Source organism: Bombina bombina, chromosome 7 (genome assembly GCF_027579735.1).
Source record: "Bombina bombina isolate aBomBom1 chromosome 7, aBomBom1.pri, whole genome shotgun sequence".
Classification (NCBI taxonomy): Eukaryota; Metazoa; Chordata; class Amphibia; order Anura; family Bombinatoridae; genus Bombina; species Bombina bombina.
In genome coordinates, this window is record NC_069505.1 from 81,206,477 (window position 1) to 81,226,937 (window position 20,461).

The following is a 20,461-nucleotide window of genomic DNA, read 5'->3' on the forward strand; positions in this document are numbered from 1 at the left end:
ATTGTCACATGATTTAGCTCACTCTATAGTTATTTACAGTTTTAGTAACCCTTTAACGACCAGTGACATACAATGTACGTCGCTGGTCTTTCAGTGGGGATTGCTTTTTCGAGAATGAGCTATTTCAGGATGCTTGCAGGAGGAAGGTCAAAATAACGTGGTCCTGCTACTCACGGTGAGACCCTCGCTATTGTGTCCTGAAAAAAACATAATTTTAACTTAAAGGGACATTTTATTAGAACATTGTTTAAGGCAAATTCCCTTGTTTTACTATATGTTAAATTTCTTAAAGGGGATTAGATGTGTAGTGAAAGTTCCTCTCTTGGAATTACCCTTTCTGCTCCAAGCAAGTATATGATCAGTGATTAGAACATACATATCCTCATGTAGAATGGAAAATGCATACCTCCCAACTGTCCTGGATATTGCAGGACTATTTGAGAGGTCTGTCTGCTATTCTTCCCAAAGCTTCCCCCATCAGGGCAAATGTCCCAGCTTCCAGGGACTGCCCTGACTCTGCCCAATGTCACTCAAAATTCCCAAGGCACGCCCACAAACTCACTCCTTCTGTCACTGCTCCACCCACAAATAACTGCTGCTCACAAGACCCCTTACCTCCCTGCCCCAGAAAGTCTCCGGGAAATGTTGGGAAGTATAAATATGAGCAAAACTCCTTAACACCTTTGTAAAGGATTAATATTAAATGCTGATATTTCTATTACTCAGTGGCAGATTTATTCATTTATTTTGTATTTACTGTTGTTACTTATATGGTATTTTATGTTTTTTACACAGTGCGAAGACACCTTACTACAGCTTTGGAATTCTCATTGACAAGAATGACGCCTACATTAAGGTGTTTACGAAGATTGGACTTACCCTCATGTGGAATAGAGAAGATGCTATAATGGTGAGTACCAAAGTGCAGACATTATGACTTGCTGTGTTTAGTTTATAAAGAAGCCAAAAAGAGAGAGTTGAAGCAACAGCAAAAGTACATAAAACTTCAACTTTTATTGTTGAAAAGTGTTAAAATCCATGGAGGACACAGGTACAAAAATAGAACATACAGTATACACATTTCGGCTGAATGCCGTACTCACTACTACTACCATACACGGCATTTTTTCTGGTTGTTTAGTTTATAAAGAATACATATATACTAAATTATATAGACACATTACCAACTAGAAACACAGCTGTGCTTATAGTTACAGACTTCTATTTGTGGAAACTACAAAAAAACACATCACATTCTTTAACAGATAATATCATCAATAATATAGTGTAAACCCTATTAGAACATACATTATTTTTATATTATATTATTTATTATAAATAATAATGTCCTTATAGTTACCTACATAAAGCCACCATATTGCGGGTAGCAACAAGTTCCCATCCACCTAAGTCACCGATAAGGACAGAGTAGGCACATAACTATGGCTACAAATGATAGAAAGTGCAGGGACATGAAACCCACATTTTTTATTTCATGATATAGAAAGAGTATGCAATTTTAAGCAACTTTCTAATTTACTTCTATTTTCTAATTTGCTTCATTTTCTTGATATTATTTGCTGAAAAGCATATCTAGATAGGCTCATTAGCTGCTAGTTGGTGACTGCACATAGATGCCTCGTGTGATTGGTTCACCCATGTGCATTTCTATTTCTTCAACAAAGAATATATAAAAAATTAAGCAAATTAGATAATAGAAGTAAATTGGAATGTTGTTTAAAATTTTATTCTCTACTTGAATTATGAAAGATTTTTTTTTTTGGTTTAGTGTCCCTTTAATGCACTGTAGTCTTCCTAAGGATATTGAATTGAAGAATTCAAGTTAAAGGGAAACTAAACCCAACATTTTATTTTATGATTCAGAAAGAGCATGCAATTTTAAGCAACTTTCTCATTTACTCCTATTATCAAATGTTCTTCATTCTCTTGCTATCTTTATTTAAAAAGCAGGAATGTGATGCATAGGAGCCGGCCTATTTTTGGTTGAGAACCTGGGTTATGCTTGCTTATTGGTGGATAAATGTAAGCCTCCAATAAGCAAGTGCTATCCATGGTGCTGAACCTAAAATGGGCTAGCTGCTATGATTTCCTTTCCGTTTTTTAAATAAAGATAACAAGAGAACAAAGAAAAATTGATAATAGGAGTAAATTACAAAGTTGATTAAAATTGCATGCTCTATCTAAATCATGAAAGAAAAAAATTAGGTTCATTGTCCCTTTAATGTCTCTCTTTGATGTCCCTTTAATGGCAAAACTGACACCATGTATCCCGCTTATGCATCAACTATACATGCCAATTGAAGAGACGTGAAGCCTAAATTTGTTCTTACATGATTCAGATAGAGCCTGCACTTTTAAAGAACTTTCTAATGTACTTCTATTATCATTTTTTTTCATTCTCTTGGTATCTTCTGCTGAAAAGCAGGGATGTAACCTCAGGATCATGCACGTGTCTGAAGCACTATATGGCAGTAGTTTGGCAGGAATGTTATCTATTTGTAAGAGCACCAGATGGCGGCACTATTTCCTGCTATATAGTGCTCCAGACGCCTACCTAGGTATCGCTTCAACAAAAAATACCATGGGAATGACACAAATTTGATATTAAAAGTCAGCTGGAATCTTTTTTTAAAATTGAATACTCTGGGGCATATTTATCAAGCTGCGATTGGAGCTTGGCGGCCCGTGTTCCTGGCGAGCCTGCAGACTCGCCAGAAACAGCAGTTATGAAGCAGCGGTCTAAAGAGCAGGCGGACAGACATCGCCGGAAATCAATCCGATCGAGTACTATCGGGTTGATTGACACCCCCTGCTGGCGGCCTATTCGCCGCGAGTCTGCAGGGGGCGGCATTGCACCAGCAACTCTTGTGAGCTGCTGGTGCAATGCTGAATATGGTGAGCGTATTGCTCACCGTATTCAGCGAGGTCTGTCAGACCTGATCCGCAGTGTCGGATCAGGCCCGACAGACCTTGATAAATTGAGGCCTCTGTCTGAATCACATAAGAACATTTTTGGGTTTCATATCCCTTTAAAAGCTCAGGTTACTTATGCAGAAATTCTAAACTCTAATGAGATAAATCACACAATCTTTACATTAGAATATCTCTAGCAGAATTTTATCAAACGTTGCTCATTTATTTTAGAAAATGGCAGCAGTCTCTTGATTCTATTCATTCACTCCCTTTACAATAAAAATAACAATTTAACAATTGTTAAACAACACCTGTTGGACCTTCAGGATAAAGCACTCCCTGTAACCCCAGCCACTGCGTTAACATTTGTTCTTTTTTCCCATGTTTGACTCATTTAATTTATCTGGATTTAAGGGGTCATTAAAGGGATAGTAAACACTAAAACATGATATTGTTTAAAAATATAGAAAAAGATTCCCTTTATTACCCATTCCCCATTTTTGCACAGCTAACACTGTTATAGAAATATACTTTAGCCAATCAGTGCTGAATCATAAATAACTCCAAATGCGTGAGCACAATGTTATTTATATGAAGCACATGAACTAACGCCCTCTAGCTGTGAAAAACTGTCAAATGCATTCAGATAAGAAGCGGCCTTCAAGGGCTTAGAAATTAGCATATGAGCCTACCTAGGTTTAGCTTTCAACTAAAAATAGCAAAAGAACAAAGCAAGTTTGATGATAAAAGTAAATTAGAAAGTTGTTTAAAATGACATGCCCTAACTGAATCATGAAAGTTCAATTTGGACTTTACTATCCCTTTAAATTATAATTGTTTTTTGTTACACATATAACACAATTTTTATTTTCCCATGATGAAAAAGAAGCCAACTTTTTTTTTATGATTGTAAACATATTTCTGTCCACCAATAGAGGTACAGGAGTTTTTCTTTTCAGCAAGTGAGCAATCTACCGCTAAGGGTATGTTGTGCACAAACTTGCACTTCCTGTCATTTTAAAAATAATTGTAAATTCCTTCATAATACGCTTTCATGTTTGTCTGACAAATTTCTCTTTTGAAGACATAGGCGTTGATTTATCATTTGTCGAGCGAATCATGTCCGCTCGACATCGCTGTGTTTAAATGAAATAAGATATAAAATAGTTTAGACTCAGCAAGGGCATGTGAATCTAGCCCGTTTATTAATAATATGCCACTTTTTTTCTACCTACACAGGTGGAACTGGACTCTAGGTTTAACAACAATACCTGTGGTCTCTGTGGGGACTACAATGGCAATCCAATCCATAATGAATTCATTTCTGAAGGTAAGTGTTCACCTTTTTACAAATGGGGTTATTTTTTACTATTAATTAACTGCAATACATCAACTATTACACTTTATTTAGTTGTTAAAGTTATGTAACAGTCATCTAAAAGTTACTTACCTACAATGATATAATGTTATAAAAAAAGATTTTTAGTAAATGTCTTACAAAATAATGAAATTAATGCAGCATTAAACACTGTATAACAATATAAACACACAGAGCACTTGTTTAAATCAATTAATTCATCTCGCTTGATAGTGAAAGCGGGTGACTTGAGAAACAAACGGATGCCATTATAATGTAGTAAGGCATTTTAGCCACTGGGTGTCACTGTTGTGCAATGTCATGCCTTAGAAGAAGATTGATTAGTTTTCCTGAAGAAAGTTGATTTAAAGGAACAGTAGAGTCAAAATAAAATGTTCATGATTCGGAGCATGCAAATTTACTTCCATTATCAAATTTTGTTTGTTCTCTTGGTATCATTTGTTGAAAAGTAGACCTAGGTAGGCTGATAGGAGCTTAGGAGCGTGCACTTGTATAGAGCAGAATATGGCAACAGTATTTGCAACTCTGTTTAACATTTCTATAAACATTACTGCATACACTGTTGCAGGATGGCTGAAGACTTGCTCCTGAGTTCACCTACGATTATTCTTCAACAAAAGATTCTAAGAGAACTAAGCAAAATTCATAATAGAAGTAAATTAGCAAGTTGTTTAAAACGCCATGGTGTATCCAATTTCAGTTGATTTTTTTTACTTTACTGTCCCTTTAATTCTGATATTTTGATCTAATTTTGAATGTCAAATAAGCTTTGATTTGCTAACTTTTCCAAAAACTGTTGGGTCAGACAAACTCTCTGTCATAAACTTGTGTGAAGGTAATTCACTAAGGTTGTAGTCCCTTGACATTTTAGTGAATGTGCATAATAGAATAAATGTAAATAGCTATTTTTCTGACTGAAGAATTCTCTACAGTTTTAATAAATAAGCACCATAGAATTTCTTACTGTCAGATACACTATTGGTGTCTTACATTGTTAGAAAAAGATCACAGAATAAAAACATACACATTTTTTTCATGCATTTAAAAGAACAAGTGCAGTTATATGCCCAAAAGAGACAATTGAAATATTAATAATTAGAGAAATACAGTGTTTGTTTAAGTTTCACAGTTCCATCTGTATTATGAAAAGGATCATTCTCTTCTGAATAGAGATATAAAAAAGAAAAGTATGTTAAAAGACAACGCTTCTTTGTTTTCTTGATATATATGTGTTTATATATATGTATGTATGTACATTTCTGTGTGTACAGACGCAATACGACATTAAACATTAGTTTTATATATATATATATATAAAGAGAATAAATGTATAGAATAGAATACATTCCTCCTGGGATATATATATAAACTATCCTAAATATAATTAAGCTTAAACATCAGGAAGAAATACAGACAGACTCTTAATATGCCTGTTGCTTCTTATATGCTATCTATGTTTTTATGTATTCATAACTGGAGACCCCTTCCCATAATATTTTAAACACATTAATCACATGACCTGTTGGTAGGTTTGGGGTTGTTCTTAGCTGAGTAAGTTTCTTCTTGGAGAATTGCTTTTTAAGGAGAAGGCTGAACAAAGGAGAAAACAAAAATACTTTAACCATGTGTTTAACCTTTTCACAGGGGGGTTTAAAACAGTTATATGTCAGAAGTAGTGCATTATTAAAATTAACTAAAACTTTAAGGGTATGGGCCCCTTGTATTAAGAGGCGGGCGACAGGTTTTTTAACTTGCGAAACTGTACACCCGCCTTTGCTACATATGGGCAGTGAATCTGTTCGTCCACTGGCCCATATGTATCATTACACTCTCATCGGAGCGTGTAATAATAATAATAATCGATACTTGTATAGCGCACAACCTCGGACTTAACCGACTCGTGGCGCTGATAACAGGTGTTATTATTACCCAACTCAATGGTACTCATTTACAGACATCGGAAGGATGAAAAGGCTGAGTGAACCTGCAACCCTTGGGTTGCCACAGATCTCTGCAACAGTGTTTTAGCACGCTGAGCTATCTGACCGCCCCTTCATTTGCAGCAATGAAAGGGCTGTCAATCACCGCTGCTTCTTACATTGCGGGAAGCAGCCTTGCATATGCGAACCTGTCCCGAAAGGGCCCCCGGAGCAGCTCTTGCTGCTTCGTACATGTAGCCCAATGTATTTAATAAAGGTTTTTTTATCATTATTGTCTGTCCTATATAAATGTCTTATTGTCTATCACTTTTTGCTTTTCAGGTATGATAATCAACCCTGTGGCCTTTGGAAATCAGCAAAACATCCATAATCCAAATGATCAATGTACAGACCCAGATGAGACCAAGATAGCTGAGACTTCCCATTGCTCCACATATGTGAGTAATTCTATTTAAACCCTTGTTTCTCAATCGCAGGCCCCCAACAGGCCATATTTTTATTATAGCTGAACCAGTGCACAGGTGAAATAAGTAGCTGATGAGTGAGAGCAGGTTAGTAACCATGGTTACTGATCAGCTGATTATTTAACCTGCACACTGCTTCTGCTATAATAAAAAGCTGTCCAGTTGAAGGTACTTGAGGACCGTGGTTGAGAAACACTGATATAAGCAACAGCATAGAATGATAGAAATCATCTCTACAGTCTCATTCATAGGGGTCAATTTATTAAACAGCGGATGCTGCATCAACGCCCCATTGTTTCTGGTCCGCCAGAAACAGAAGTTAAAAGGACACTAAAGCCACATTTATTTATTTTATGATTCAGATAGAACATGCAAAATTAAGCAACTTTCTAATTTACTCCTATTATCATTTTTTTTTGTTCTCTTGCTATCTTTATTTGAAAAAAGAAGGCATCAAAGCTAAGGAGCCAGTCAATTTTTGGTTCAAAGCAATGGACAGCATTTATCCACCAATCACCAAGGACAACCCTATTGTGAACCAAAAATGGTCCGGCTTCTAAACGTACATTCTTGCTTTTCAAATAAAGATAGCAAGAGAATGAAGAAAAATTGATAATAGGAGTAAATTAAAAAGTTGCTTAAAATGGCATGCTCTATCTGAATCATGAAAGACAAAATTTGGGTTCAGTGTCCCTTTAAGAAGCAGCGTTCGTAAGACCACTGTTCCTTAACATCTGGGCCACCTTTTATCGGATCAGGATGATTGACGACCCTACTAGCGGCCGATCGGCTTGTGCAATGTTAAATGCTAACAGTGTATGCTGTCGGCATTTAGTGAGGTCCAGCATACATGATTCCCTACAGCAAATTATGTCCGCTCGACCTTTGTTAAATCTACCCCATAATCTCCTTGTGGTAAACGCTCCCATGCTCAGTAACTCCTGCAGGTCTAATGAGAGGTAGCTGTACTTTTAGTTTTATGTCTTTGGTATAAAATAATTATGGATACTCTGTTTTATAAGATTTAAAGCCATGAAGTCCTATTATAAAGTAGCACTACAAGAATGTTGTGTTTTTTTTAATTGAGCAAGAGGTTGGATTAATGACCAAAATCCCAAACTAATTTAAAAAAGGAAAAATAGAAAGATTTGAGAGATAATTACACAATTAGATAACAAGCTCAATTAGATAAATTGCAGACAATTTTACGTATCCTACACAACTATAATTGTTTTAAAGGGACATGAAATCCAATTTTTTCTTTTATGATTTAGACAAAGCTTTTATTTTAAAAAAACTTTGCTATTTACTCCTATTATCAATGTTGCTTTATTCTATTGAAATCCTTTATTGAATGAGCTGCAATGCACTACTGGGAGCTAGCTGAAATAATTGGCAAGCCAATGACGAGGTGGATACCTGCAGCCACCAATCAGCAGCTAGCTCCCAGCCTACCTAGGTGTACTTTTCAACAAAGGAAAACAAGTGAACAAAGCAAATTAGATAATAGAAGTCCATTGAAAAGTTGTTTAAATTTGTATGTTCTATTTAAATCATTAAAGTTTAGTGGGTTTTATATCCCTTTAAGAAGGCCAGGAGATGCAGAAACATATTATGGACATAAAATGACATTGATATCATGTTATATTTTATTTTTAAACAAATTGCTTTTACAATGCGATTAACCACTTAGAAAGAGGGGTTAAAATAAATACACAGGCAAAAGTGTGCTCCTGTGCCACTCCAAGTAAGGATACAGCTAGTAAGCCAATCAGATGCAGGCATACATGAGTATACTGGGGTATCCTAATTTGAAGTAGAATGGGAGTGGTCCAGGGATCAAACAGATATTAAAAAATAAAAATCAGAAGATTTTACTTTTACATGTGATTGTCTCTAAGATATTAAGTCCATAAAGCTCCCAGATTCACACATTTGTATATGATGGAAATAAACTTGCAGGCATAATAGTAACACAACGTAATATGCTGTTTTCACGTTGTGACAGTGACACATATAGATGTTGCTAAGCAACATCTTGCTATCTATAAGAATGAGACTGATAAATGCCCTGACAAAGTCACGTTTACCAGTGACAAATGGACGCTATTAATAAACGTATAGACATTGTTACCTCTAATAAGAGGATTGATATATTGGATTGTATGGAAGCGTATATATATACAGTATATTTATATGTTAACCCTTTGTGTATGCTATTGTGGATAAGCAATAGGGCTAATAGTCAGAAATCGTCTGGCTGGGTAACCCCCACAAAGCTTGCAGGCAGGAGGACGCATTTGAGCGCATAGGTGGGCCTGTTTGAGAGTCTGAGCGCTGTGCGTACCCCTATTGTTCATCTATCATAATTAAAATGATCCCCTCACACCCTCCGGTTACCCAGCCTTTTTGTTTTTTTAAAATTAGTGTTCAAATTCAACTTAACATGTGGGAATGGTTGTGCTAGACCCATTCCTTTATCCCAATTTTAGATAAATGTTTGTTAGTGTAATCGTTTTTCAATAAAGTGTTCATTTTTGAAAAGTTCTAATATTCCTCAGAAACTCTCAAAATATAACGGTAACTGCAAATTTAGAAGTATTAAAATGCACATGCACAGTTCATATGTTTAGGTCGTGATTCATCAATGTTCAAATACATTCTGGAAGAAGCTAGAGGAATGAGTTTTGAGATTGGAGTGATTCTAATCCGGAGTGCTATTATATTACTATTGATAGCTTGTATCTACAGTAATGCTAACGTTGTTATGTTTAACTCTCTAGCGCTCAGTTTGCGAGCAACACCTGGGACAAGCTGCATTTTCGGACTGCCACTCCCTTTTAGACATGGAATCCTACATTCAGACTTGTATGTTAGACATGTGCGCCTGTGGCAATTCACAAGACTCCTTCTGCCTCTGCAGCACCATATCTGAGTTTTCCAGGCAGTGTTCGCATTCAGGGGGCCGTCCAGAGAACTGGAGATCTGACAGCTTTTGTTGTAAGTGAACCTTAAAATGACAATAAAAAAAATGTATAAAATATTTATTTATAACTATAACAAAAATTCCAAATAGAGCTCAAATATTTCTTAAATGGATACAAAACCCACATCTTTTCTTTCAGGATTCAGATAGAGCGGCAATTTTAAGCAACTTTCTCATTTACGCCTATTATCAATTTTTCTTTGTTCTCTTGGTATCTTTATTTAAAAAAGCAGGAATGTAAGCTTAGAAGCCAGACCATTTTTTGGTTCAGCAACTGGGTTGCGCTTGCTGATTGGTGACTAAATGTAGTCACCAATCAGCAAGCGCTACCCAGGGTTCCGAACCAAAAATGGGCTTAAGCTTTAATTCCTGCTTTTTCAAATAAAGATACCAAGAGAACAGAAAAAATAATAATAGGAGTAAATTAGAAAGTTGTATAAAATCGCATGCTCTATCTGATAAATGAAAGAAAACTATTGGGTTTCATATCCCTTTAATTGCACATAACCAAACTATTCCTTTTAGTTTCACTTTAAATGTAAACAGTTTTTACATTACTTTTTTTTTTTGTAACATGTTTAAAGGGATATTCTGGTCAAAATATAAATGCACATAGATGAATTACATCTTTGAATAGAAGCATATTTGCAGCATACATGTATTAGCAAGAATGCTTCTAGTAAAATGTATCACTGTTTTAGTGTTAACATTTTTCTCTGCACGTGCATGTGAAGCATAGCTAGATATTCTCAATTTACCAGTATTTTAAATACTGCAGCTGCTCAGTTCACCAGTGGGGTTTGTATCATGTCAAAAAATAACAAATTGAGTCATTGCCAGATGCTACAAGCACCTTAGGCTTTCTGAGAAAGTGATGTGCTTAAGATGCTGGTGCACGGTGCATACTTAAATACACTTTTGAAACAGCTATAGATTTTATTAGAAGCTTCCTAATACATGTATATTACAGAAATGCTTCTTTTCAAAACTGAAATGCATCCATGTGGATTCTAATTTTGGCTGGAATGTCCCTTTAAATTGCTGCTCTTTCATAGACATAATAGAATATTTTTAAGGTTCCTTTAATACTAAGCACTTTTTAAAGCCGTTGTGAAAATAGTCTCTGACAGTTCTTTTTTTTTTTGTTCCAGCAAAACAATGTCCACAGAACATGATTTATCAAGAAAGTGCGTCTCCGTGCATGAATACCTGCTCGCATCTGGAGATTCATAGTCTGTGTGAGGAACATTACATGGACGGCTGTTTCTGTCCTGCGGGTAAGTCACAGGGAAATGCACTGTCATAGAAAGATAAAAAACAAACCGTAACACAAAGTATTGATGACATGTGACTTTGTTCTTGTCGTATCTACAAAACTTTAGACACTTTACAGGTTTATTTGAATTATGATTTGTGCCACAGTAGGTAACTTTGATTTGCTTGCATATACAAGTTACATATCAATGGTGAATGGTCATTATTATATGCCACTTAGTAAATCCTGCGTCCCTCACTCTTCCTGCGCTGTTGTAAAGACATGTAAAGTGTGACTGCTTTGCAAATTATAATGTGTGTATATATTCCTACATACCTATTTATTTATGTATTTATATATATATGTGTGTGTGTGTGTATATCTACATACCTATTTATTTATATACACACACACACACACACATATATATATATATGTATATGTGTGTACGTATATCTACATACCTATTTATTTATTTATTTATTTATATATATATATATATATATATATATATATGTGTGTGTGTGTGTATATCTACATACCTATTTATTTATTTATTTATATATATATATATATATATATATATATATATATGTGTGTGTGTGTGTGTGTATATCTACATACCTATTTATTTATATACACACACACATATATATATATATATATATATATATATATATATGTGTGTGTACGTATATCTACATACCTATTTATTTATTTACTTATTTATATGTATATATAATTTATATGTGTATATATATATATATATTCGAAAAAGAAAACCAGGTCCTTCTTGCGAATCAACAGTTTATTCTGTGTTAGACATGCAGGTTACAGGTGCATTCCCAACAATCTGACGTGTTTCCCACACGTCGCTAATCCGAGATTTATATATTTATATATGTGTGTGTGTTTGTATATATATACTGCCTTTGTGAAATGGAAAATCATGATTCTATTTATTTAAAATTATTTTGAGTACGTTAATGTTTAGAAAACTCTTTAATGTTTATCAAACTCTTTTTCTCTCTATAGATAGATATATAGATGGATATGATAGATAGGTAGATAGATGATTGATAGATAGATAGATGATAGATAGATGATAGATAAAGATAGATAGATAGATAGATAGATAGATATAGAGAGAGTTTGTCTGACTGAAATACATAGGAGTGTGTATGTAGATTTCTGTGTGTACAGAGACAATGTGACATTAATCATCAGTTATCATTTGTATATCTCAGGAACTGTACTAGATGACCGCACAGGAAAGGGCTGTGTACCAGTTAGCGAGTGCCACTGCACACACAGTGGGGTAACCTATGCACCAGGGCAAACCATGCAGAATGATTGTGACGAATGGTAAGTAACATACCTAATATATCCAATTCTACCTGTACACTGACATGGATAACACTATTATAGCTATGTAATTATTTATTAGTATTTAATATGTATTTATTTCATATTGATATTATAAAAACGTGACTTTTACTATGTGTTTGCAAGGGTTAAACACATATATGCAACCAATAGTGCAATATCAAAGCATATTAGATTATTTTCTTATTGCACTTTTATGTCCATTTAAGCATTTTTTTTTATTTTATTCATTGAAATAGATATTAATCTTAATGCAATCAGGTTCCATTTAAAGGGATACTGAATTAAAAAATTTTCTTTAATGATTCAGATAGATCAGGCAATTTTAATCAACTTTCTAATGTACTCCTGTTATCAATTTTTCTTCATTTTCTTGGTATCTTTATTTGAAAAAGCAGGAATGTAAGCTTACGAGCCGGTCCATCTTTGGTTTTGTGCCTGGTTACAGCTTGCTGATTGGTGGCTAAATGTGCCCATCAATCAACAAGCACTATCCAGGGTGCTGAACCAAAAATGGGCCGGCTCGTAAGCTTATATTCCTGCTTTTTTAAATAAAGATACCAAGAAAAAGAAGAAAAATTGATAATAGGAGTAAATTAAAAAGTTGCTTAAAATTGTGTTCTCTGTCTGAATTATGAAAGAAAAATGTTGGTTCAGTATCCCTTTAATGTCAGTATTTTTTGCAGAGTATCTGGGTTATCTGTTATTAAGTATTTTCTTTTATTGGAATTAGTTCCAAATAATGATTTGGATGTCTGTTTCAGTCGCTGTCTATTAGGAAGGTGGAGCTGCACAAACAATGTCTGCCCGGGTGTGTGTGCCATCGAGGGAGGGGCTCACTTTACATCCTTTGATGAGAGGAAGTTCACTTTCCATGGAGACTGTTACTATGTGCTGTCAAAGGCAAGACAATTTCCTTTAATGTCATTGGCTCCAATTTTTACTTGTAACTGTGAAACCGAAGGATAATATGTTATTTTTTTTTTAGCCAATTTACGAGACGGCATTTAAAATGTATTACAAAACAGATGTTCATGTGCTTATATATATATATTTAATGTCATTGAGGTGTGTCATTCTTTACCAGTAAACAACTGTGAGATTCTTAGTTTTTTTAGCCAATGAGTTTGTATACTATAGACCTTTTGTGCACTTCCTGTCAGTTTCACATTCAAAATACCCAGCATTAAAGTTGTGGTAAACTGTAGCGTTAGCCTGCATGTAAGGATTAAAATGAAGGTATTTTCATTCATGACTTTAGATTAAACATGTGCTGAAATGCACCTTTATTTTATGTCTCTTTATACTATCATAACCCCCTCTGCTACCCCCCCCCCCCGCAAAGCTGAACGGTTCTGTATGGCTAGCATAAAAAAAAACTACAGTTTACCATCACTTTTACTTAAAGGGAAGGTCTTCTCAAAATTGAAATTGTTTAAAAAGATAGATAATCCCTTTATTACCAATTCCCCAATTTTGCATAATCAACACAGTTCTATTAATACACTTTTTACCTATGTGATTACCTTGTATCTAAGCCTCGTCTGACAGCCCCCTTATCACGTGGCTATTTATTATCTATTGACTTTCATTTTAGTCAATTAGTGCAGTGTCATGCACAACTCCACTGGTGTGAGCACAACACTATCTATATGGCACACATAAACTAGCAGTCTCTTGTTGTGAAAAGCAAACGAGAAAACATGTGATAAGAGGCTGTCTGTAGTGGCTTAGAAACAGGCAGACATTTAGAGGTTTAAATGTTATAAATATATTAATATATCATTGTTGGTTGTGTAAAGGTGTTAGGTATTTTTTTAAACTATAACAATTTTGGTGTAGACTGTCCTTTTAAAGGGACAGTTACCCTAGCATGAAAGTGATGCAGCATGTCTGTAAAAAGCTGACTAATAAATATCACATGCACATGTCTATACAAAAAGCTAATTATTTTACTTCAAAATATCTTTAGTTCACAGAGTAAATGCTCTGTGAGCAGTTAACCTTCAGATACTCTCATTACTGTCATCTGCATGGCAAATACACAGCAGCAAATCAGCTTTATCAGTGCAGAGTTCACACATTGCTTTACTACTGTAATCTCATGGGATTTCACGATAATAAAATGAGATTCCATAGTAAATTTCCTTAAATTGAGGCGGGAAATAAAGTGACTGTGCCAGCACATGCTAGATGCATGTTCCCTTCCAAATCCTTTACAATAGTATGTGGCTACTGAGGAAATTATGAAGTCAAATATTAACTTTTGGGTAACATGTTCCTTTAAACTTTTTTTTCATAGCAAAAATAATTTTTAAATATATTAAAATAGTGCACTTTAAAAATAATAATAATATATATATATATATATATATATATATATATGTATGAATTTAAAAAATCTCAAGGTGTTTACTGTTTCTTTAAGGATAGGTAAGCCAGCTTTTCCTCACACAAGAGGCTTTGCTAGAAGCATAGTATTATGTACACAACAGAGGTTTGTTCCATCAATAAGGGGCAGCTCTGACCCTTCCTAAAAATACTGCTACTGCAGAGGATGCCTATTAGTGATAGGGACAATACAATGTACACATTTTTTTTAAAGTTTCTTTCATAAGCCATACAGAAATATATATATATATCAATGCCCCTTTAATGAATACCTAAACATTAACTGTGTTAACAAAGTACTGCAGTTTGTTATATAATGTCTGTCATTTGTGATTCAGGGTACAAGAAATGAATCTAATGCTATTCTAGGAGAACTGGCACCTTGTAGTTCATCAGAGAGAGAGACCTGTCTTAAGACTGTCATCCTTCTCACAGATAACATGAAAAATGTGAGTACAGTACTGGCTACTAATACAGTCTATGTACTATGGAAGTGAGTAGTGAGGAAACTAACTCTGGTATTTCTTTACATCTTCAGATTCTCACCTTCAAAGCAGACGGCACTGTGCTACTGAATCAGCTAAAAATCAGCTTACCCCATGTCACAGGTATGAACGCAGGGGGACATTTTATGTTTAAAGGGGCATAAAACCCCAATAATTTACTTCATAATTCAGATAGAGCATAACATTTTAACAGCTTTCAAATTTACGCCTGATATCAAATTTAAAACAAAAGATGAGGTCTCAAGTGGTCAAAATGGAGGGCATTCGCCTATGTTTAAATATAAGACCTAAAATTGTCCATTATAAAAGTATATAACATCTAAAAATAACAAATGTTGATATAAAACTTGATTAAAAAATGTGATATAGAGAAGGTATTCCTGAAGTGCATCAATCCAAACTAAGTTTATCCCACCAACCAAATCTAAAAAACAGTAAAAAAAAAAAAAGAGAGGGTGTTTCATGGTGCAGTATATTCTAAGTTGTAATAGTCTCTAGCAGAAATACCACTCATATCTAGATGAGCCCTAAGTAAGTGCTGATACAGCAAACCAGTTTTTCAGAGCCACGTGCAATCTCAGAAACAGGTGAATTCACAAAATATTCAAAGTGTGCAACAATGTGAGTGATATTTTTGCTACATTTTTGTATCTTGATATCGAATATATTACACCATGAGGCTCCTCCTCTTTTTTTATTATGATCACATGTGCTTTATTCTCTTGGTATCCTTTGTTGAAGGAGCAGCAATGCACTACTGAGAGCTAGCTGGACACAGAGCTAGCTCCCAGTAGTGCAGTGCTTCTTCTTCAACAAAGGATACCAAGAGAATGAAGCAAATGTTAAAATAGAACTAAGTTAGAAATATGTTTACAATTGTATGCTCTCCCTGAATCATGAAACAAAATATATTGTTTTGGTGTTCCTTTAAGGCTCAGAGATCCATAAACTGTTGAAAAAACGGCAATAAAAGCAGAGGTGGTCTGACTAATGGAAATATAATCATACTTATTTCTTCTCAGATAGTATATTGTTGCAGACTTGACTGGGTTTTACTATAAATAGACCTTGAGTAACAATTACTGCAGGGTCAGATAAACCTCACCAAGGCCGGATTGGCCTACCAGGATACCAGGAGATTTCCCGGTGGGCTGCAGCAGCCGGGGCTGAAAAGCTATCATTTAAAGGAGTGATAAATAGATGCAGTTAGGTTGTAGGGTGCTGATAAAACAACAATCTGGCACTTTTGTTTAATACAAACCAATATATTTTAATTCTTAAAAACATATTTGTGGGAAGAATTATCCCAGTAATCTCCTTTGAGAAAAATAGGATATGCAAATTCTACTGGCTCAACGAAAAATAGGGCTGGTTTCCAAATTTTCCAGGGCTGCTTTTTATTCCCAGTCTGGTCCTAAACTTCACCATACTTGGAGGGGTGGAACAAGCACGAATTCAGCTGTATTTTAGAATCAAAATAGACAAAACTATTATTAATAATATAATTATAATATAATGTTAATTACATATTTTATGGGGGATTACAAGTTTAGATAAATTTAACAGACCAGAAGATATTAAGGACATCAAATTTAACATGATATAAAACCCATTTTTTTCCTTCATGATTAAGATAGTAAATCCATTTTCAAACAACTTTCCAATTTTCTATTATCTAATTTGTTTCATTCTCTCGGAGTCCTTTGTTGAAGAAGCAGCAATGCATTACTCAGAAGCTAGCTGAACGCATTTGGTGAGCCAATAATATGAAGCATATATGTGCAGTCACCAATCAGCAGCTTCTTACCTAGGGATGCTTTTTAACAAAGAACACAAAGAGAACACAACAAATTAGATAATAGAAGTGAGTTTGAAAGTTGTTTAAAAATCACATGCCCTATATGAATTATGAAAGAATTTTTTTTTCATGTCCTTTTAACATAATTGCTAATGGAAGTATAAAATAAATGGAGAGAAAAAAAATGAAATCATATTTACTAATTTTTCGCTTCCATAATACAAACATAAAGATATTATTGGACATATATTTATACTTTTCTAAAACATAGGTATTTACATTCTTTAATTTTATTCAGCTCAAAGTAATTTTATACTTGATTTCTAGGGACAAATAAAAGTTTATACTTTGTTTTTCTTTGTAGCAACCTTCTCTATCATACAGCCGTCCAACTCTTACATCATTGTTGAGGGAGCCTATGGCATGCAAATGCAAATCCAGCTGTTACCCATGATGCAACTGTATATCACCATGCAGAAGATAGCCAAAGGTCACTTGCAAGGTGAGTGTATAAAAGAACTAGTATACATTCTCATTTTATTCAAAGGATAAAATATTTCAAAATATTAAATTTTGCCACCAAAGTGAAGAAGATGAGGATTATCTCTATTTTCTTAAATTTCAGTGTGACCAGGGGTGGAACTACCATTGGTGCAGCAGGTGCAGTGGCACCAGGGCCCAAAGCAGCCAATCTATACATAGACATCTACAGAATGTGTACAATGCTAATGCAGGGGAGCCTTGTTATGAGTTCAGGGGCCCCCCAAAAAAATTGCACCAGGGCCCTCTCTTGAGTAGATCCACTACTGAGTGTGACAAATTCAAAGTTCCATTAGTATTTTGAATTCTGTTAATCTATGTCTAGATACAACTCTATTAATTTTTTCATTAATAATAAAACATATCGCATTAATGGTGTCATACATGATATCTTGGATATCTTTTTTTTTATATTTGTCTTTTTTTTTTTTTTTTCTTATACATAATTGTAAAAACAATCTAATGTACTTCTTTAAAGGCCTTTGTGGAAACTTCAACTCCAAAGAAGGAGATGACTTCCTAACATCTGGAGGCCTAGTGGAAGCAACAGCATCAGCCTTTATCAACACCTGGAAAGCCCAGCCCACCTGTGGTGACAAAGTTGATTGGCTGGAGGACCCATGCAGTATCAGCATTGAGAGCAGTAAGTTTCCCTTTAAAGGGATACTGAACCCAATTTTTTTTATTTCATGATTTGGATAGAGCATGCAATTTTAAGCAACTTTCTAATTTACTCCTATTATCGAATTTTCTTCATTCTCTTGGTATCTTTATTTGAAAAAGCAGGAATGTAAGCATAAGAGCTGACCCATTTTTGGTTGAGCACCCTGGATAGCACTTGCTGATTGGTAGCTACATTTAGCTACTAATCAGCAAGCAAAAACCAGGTGCTGAACCAAAGATGAATCGGCTCGAAAGATTACATTCCTGATTTTTCAAATAAAGATAGCAAGAGAACAAAGAAAAATTGATAGTAAGAGTAAGTTAGAAAGTTGCTTAAAATTGCATGCTCTATCCGAATCATGGAACAAAAAAGTGGGTTCAGTATCCCTTTAAATATCATACAACCTAATGTATAACACAAATAAAATGTACTGGGGGTCACATTGTTGATTAGGTCCACATAACTCTTCCTGCTTAATGTCTAAAGCTTCCTCATCAAATATTTTCCGCTTTCTTCTCTATTGAAACTAATTTTATTTTCTTAGTATTAGCATTTAATGTAGCACTGTTTATTATACATTTATAATACATTTATTTATATAATATTATTTATCTTGTTTTTATTTCTTATTCCAATCCTCTATTTCTTTTTTGTTTCTCTTTATGATTTTCTGTTTTTATATTTGTATGTTGATCATTTTATTCTTTGTATTTAATAGAAAACTATGCCGAATATTGGTGTTCTCACTTGGAAAAAGAAGAATCCCCCTTTGCCAAATGTCATTGTGTTGTAAACCCAACTGAGTATGCCAAGGTAATTATCTAACAGTGTCTACCATAGTAGAAATTAGAATTTGGCTTTTATTAAACTATATTTTCCTTTATTTCTATACATATTAAAGGGACAGTTTACTCAAAAAATATCTCCCCTTTAATTTGTTCCCAATGATCCACTTTACCTGCTGGGGTGTATTAAAATGTTTACAAGTATTTCCTTTACCCTTATATTAGCATTTGAAGTATCCCCACCTATTCTAAAAGTTTCTGGCCTATAGATCAGCTGTGTAAACACAGCCAGCAAAATAAATTACACTCCCAGTGGGGTATAGAAGAGATAAGGTAATACAATGTTAATTTCCCATTGTTCTCTCCAAGCATTGGTCTTTGGTTTATGGACAGATATAGGATAAAGAAGCAGGTATATGTACACAATGTGATAAAGTAATGAGATCTGATTATACTTACAAGCTCAACCCATTTTATTAGGTTGTGGCTTCAAAACACAAAATCAGATATTTCATATACACAAATAAACCTTTAAAGTAAATCTCATACATTTTATACTCTGCAACTGATAAAACAGTAATTTGAAACACAATTTTACAGTATATTGTCCCTTTAAACAATAAATTAAAACATCTCTCAACACGTAAACATTAAACAGATTTTATTGAACACTATGAGGCTAATTATCTAAAGGTCTCTGGGCTGGCGAGATTCTATAAGAATCCTCGCCCTTCCTTCTATTTCCCTGGTGGAATTATATAAAGCCACCTTTTACCCGGAAAACAGGGTGTCTCGCAAAGGGGCATATACTGCATTTCTCATCTGTGAAAGAGAACCATACATTACAAAAGTGCGCAATTAAATTAAATATGCATGGCGTAATTCGTAATTTAAGTACACTGGATGTGCAAAAAACACTTAAATATTCGTAATTGTTTTTTCGTAACATGGATGAAACATGGGCATTCCATGGGCGGGTATGAAATGTTCTCTCAAATCCCAGTCTCTAAACATTTCCGCCACACCGTTCTCAATGTTTTTTTCTCGCAAATGAAAAGGTGGCGACGTTGTGACAAAATACTTATAACCCTATTAGAAAAAGACATGCATACAAATATAATAGGAGATTGTAAGATGCTATATGCAGAAAGCAGTGAAATGTGATTTATATTGGCTGTAGGATTTCATTTTTAAAGTGCACCCCCTGCTCGCTGTTAATGTTGCCCTACACAGCGAAGTTTCCCTTCCCGGCGAGCTCCGTTATTCTCAATACGAGAGACAAGGATTGCCCCCTTTTTAAGATAGTTCCGCCAGGGTCAGTGTGAAAAACTGCATCTGATACTATTTTTACCTTTCTATCCCTTTAATAATATGTGTATATTCCCAGATTGTTTTCCCATATTTAAAATAAAGTGGACTATTAACATTTCCCCA

At 34.5% G+C, this 20,461-nt stretch overlaps 1 protein-coding gene across 1 annotated transcript in view; it reads left to right on the forward strand.

Annotated features, from left to right (window-relative positions):
- The window catches only part of LOC128636234 (mucin-2), a 212,029-nt gene that overhangs the window by 90,070 nt on the left and 101,498 nt on the right, over positions 1 to 20,461 (forward strand). Inside the window, exons 4-15 of the mRNA XM_053689272.1 lie at positions 796 to 910; positions 4,174 to 4,264; positions 6,574 to 6,689; positions 9,500 to 9,716; positions 10,854 to 10,979; positions 12,205 to 12,322; positions 13,108 to 13,246; positions 15,073 to 15,183; positions 15,273 to 15,342; positions 17,403 to 17,540; positions 18,057 to 18,221; positions 18,961 to 19,055. Coding sequence (XP_053545247.1) covers positions 796 to 910; positions 4,174 to 4,264; positions 6,574 to 6,689; positions 9,500 to 9,716; positions 10,854 to 10,979; positions 12,205 to 12,322; positions 13,108 to 13,246; positions 15,073 to 15,183; positions 15,273 to 15,342; positions 17,403 to 17,540; positions 18,057 to 18,221; positions 18,961 to 19,055 — 1,501 coding nt within the window. The remainder of the gene's footprint in view (positions 1 to 795; positions 911 to 4,173; positions 4,265 to 6,573; positions 6,690 to 9,499; positions 9,717 to 10,853; positions 10,980 to 12,204; positions 12,323 to 13,107; positions 13,247 to 15,072; positions 15,184 to 15,272; positions 15,343 to 17,402; positions 17,541 to 18,056; positions 18,222 to 18,960; positions 19,056 to 20,461) is intronic.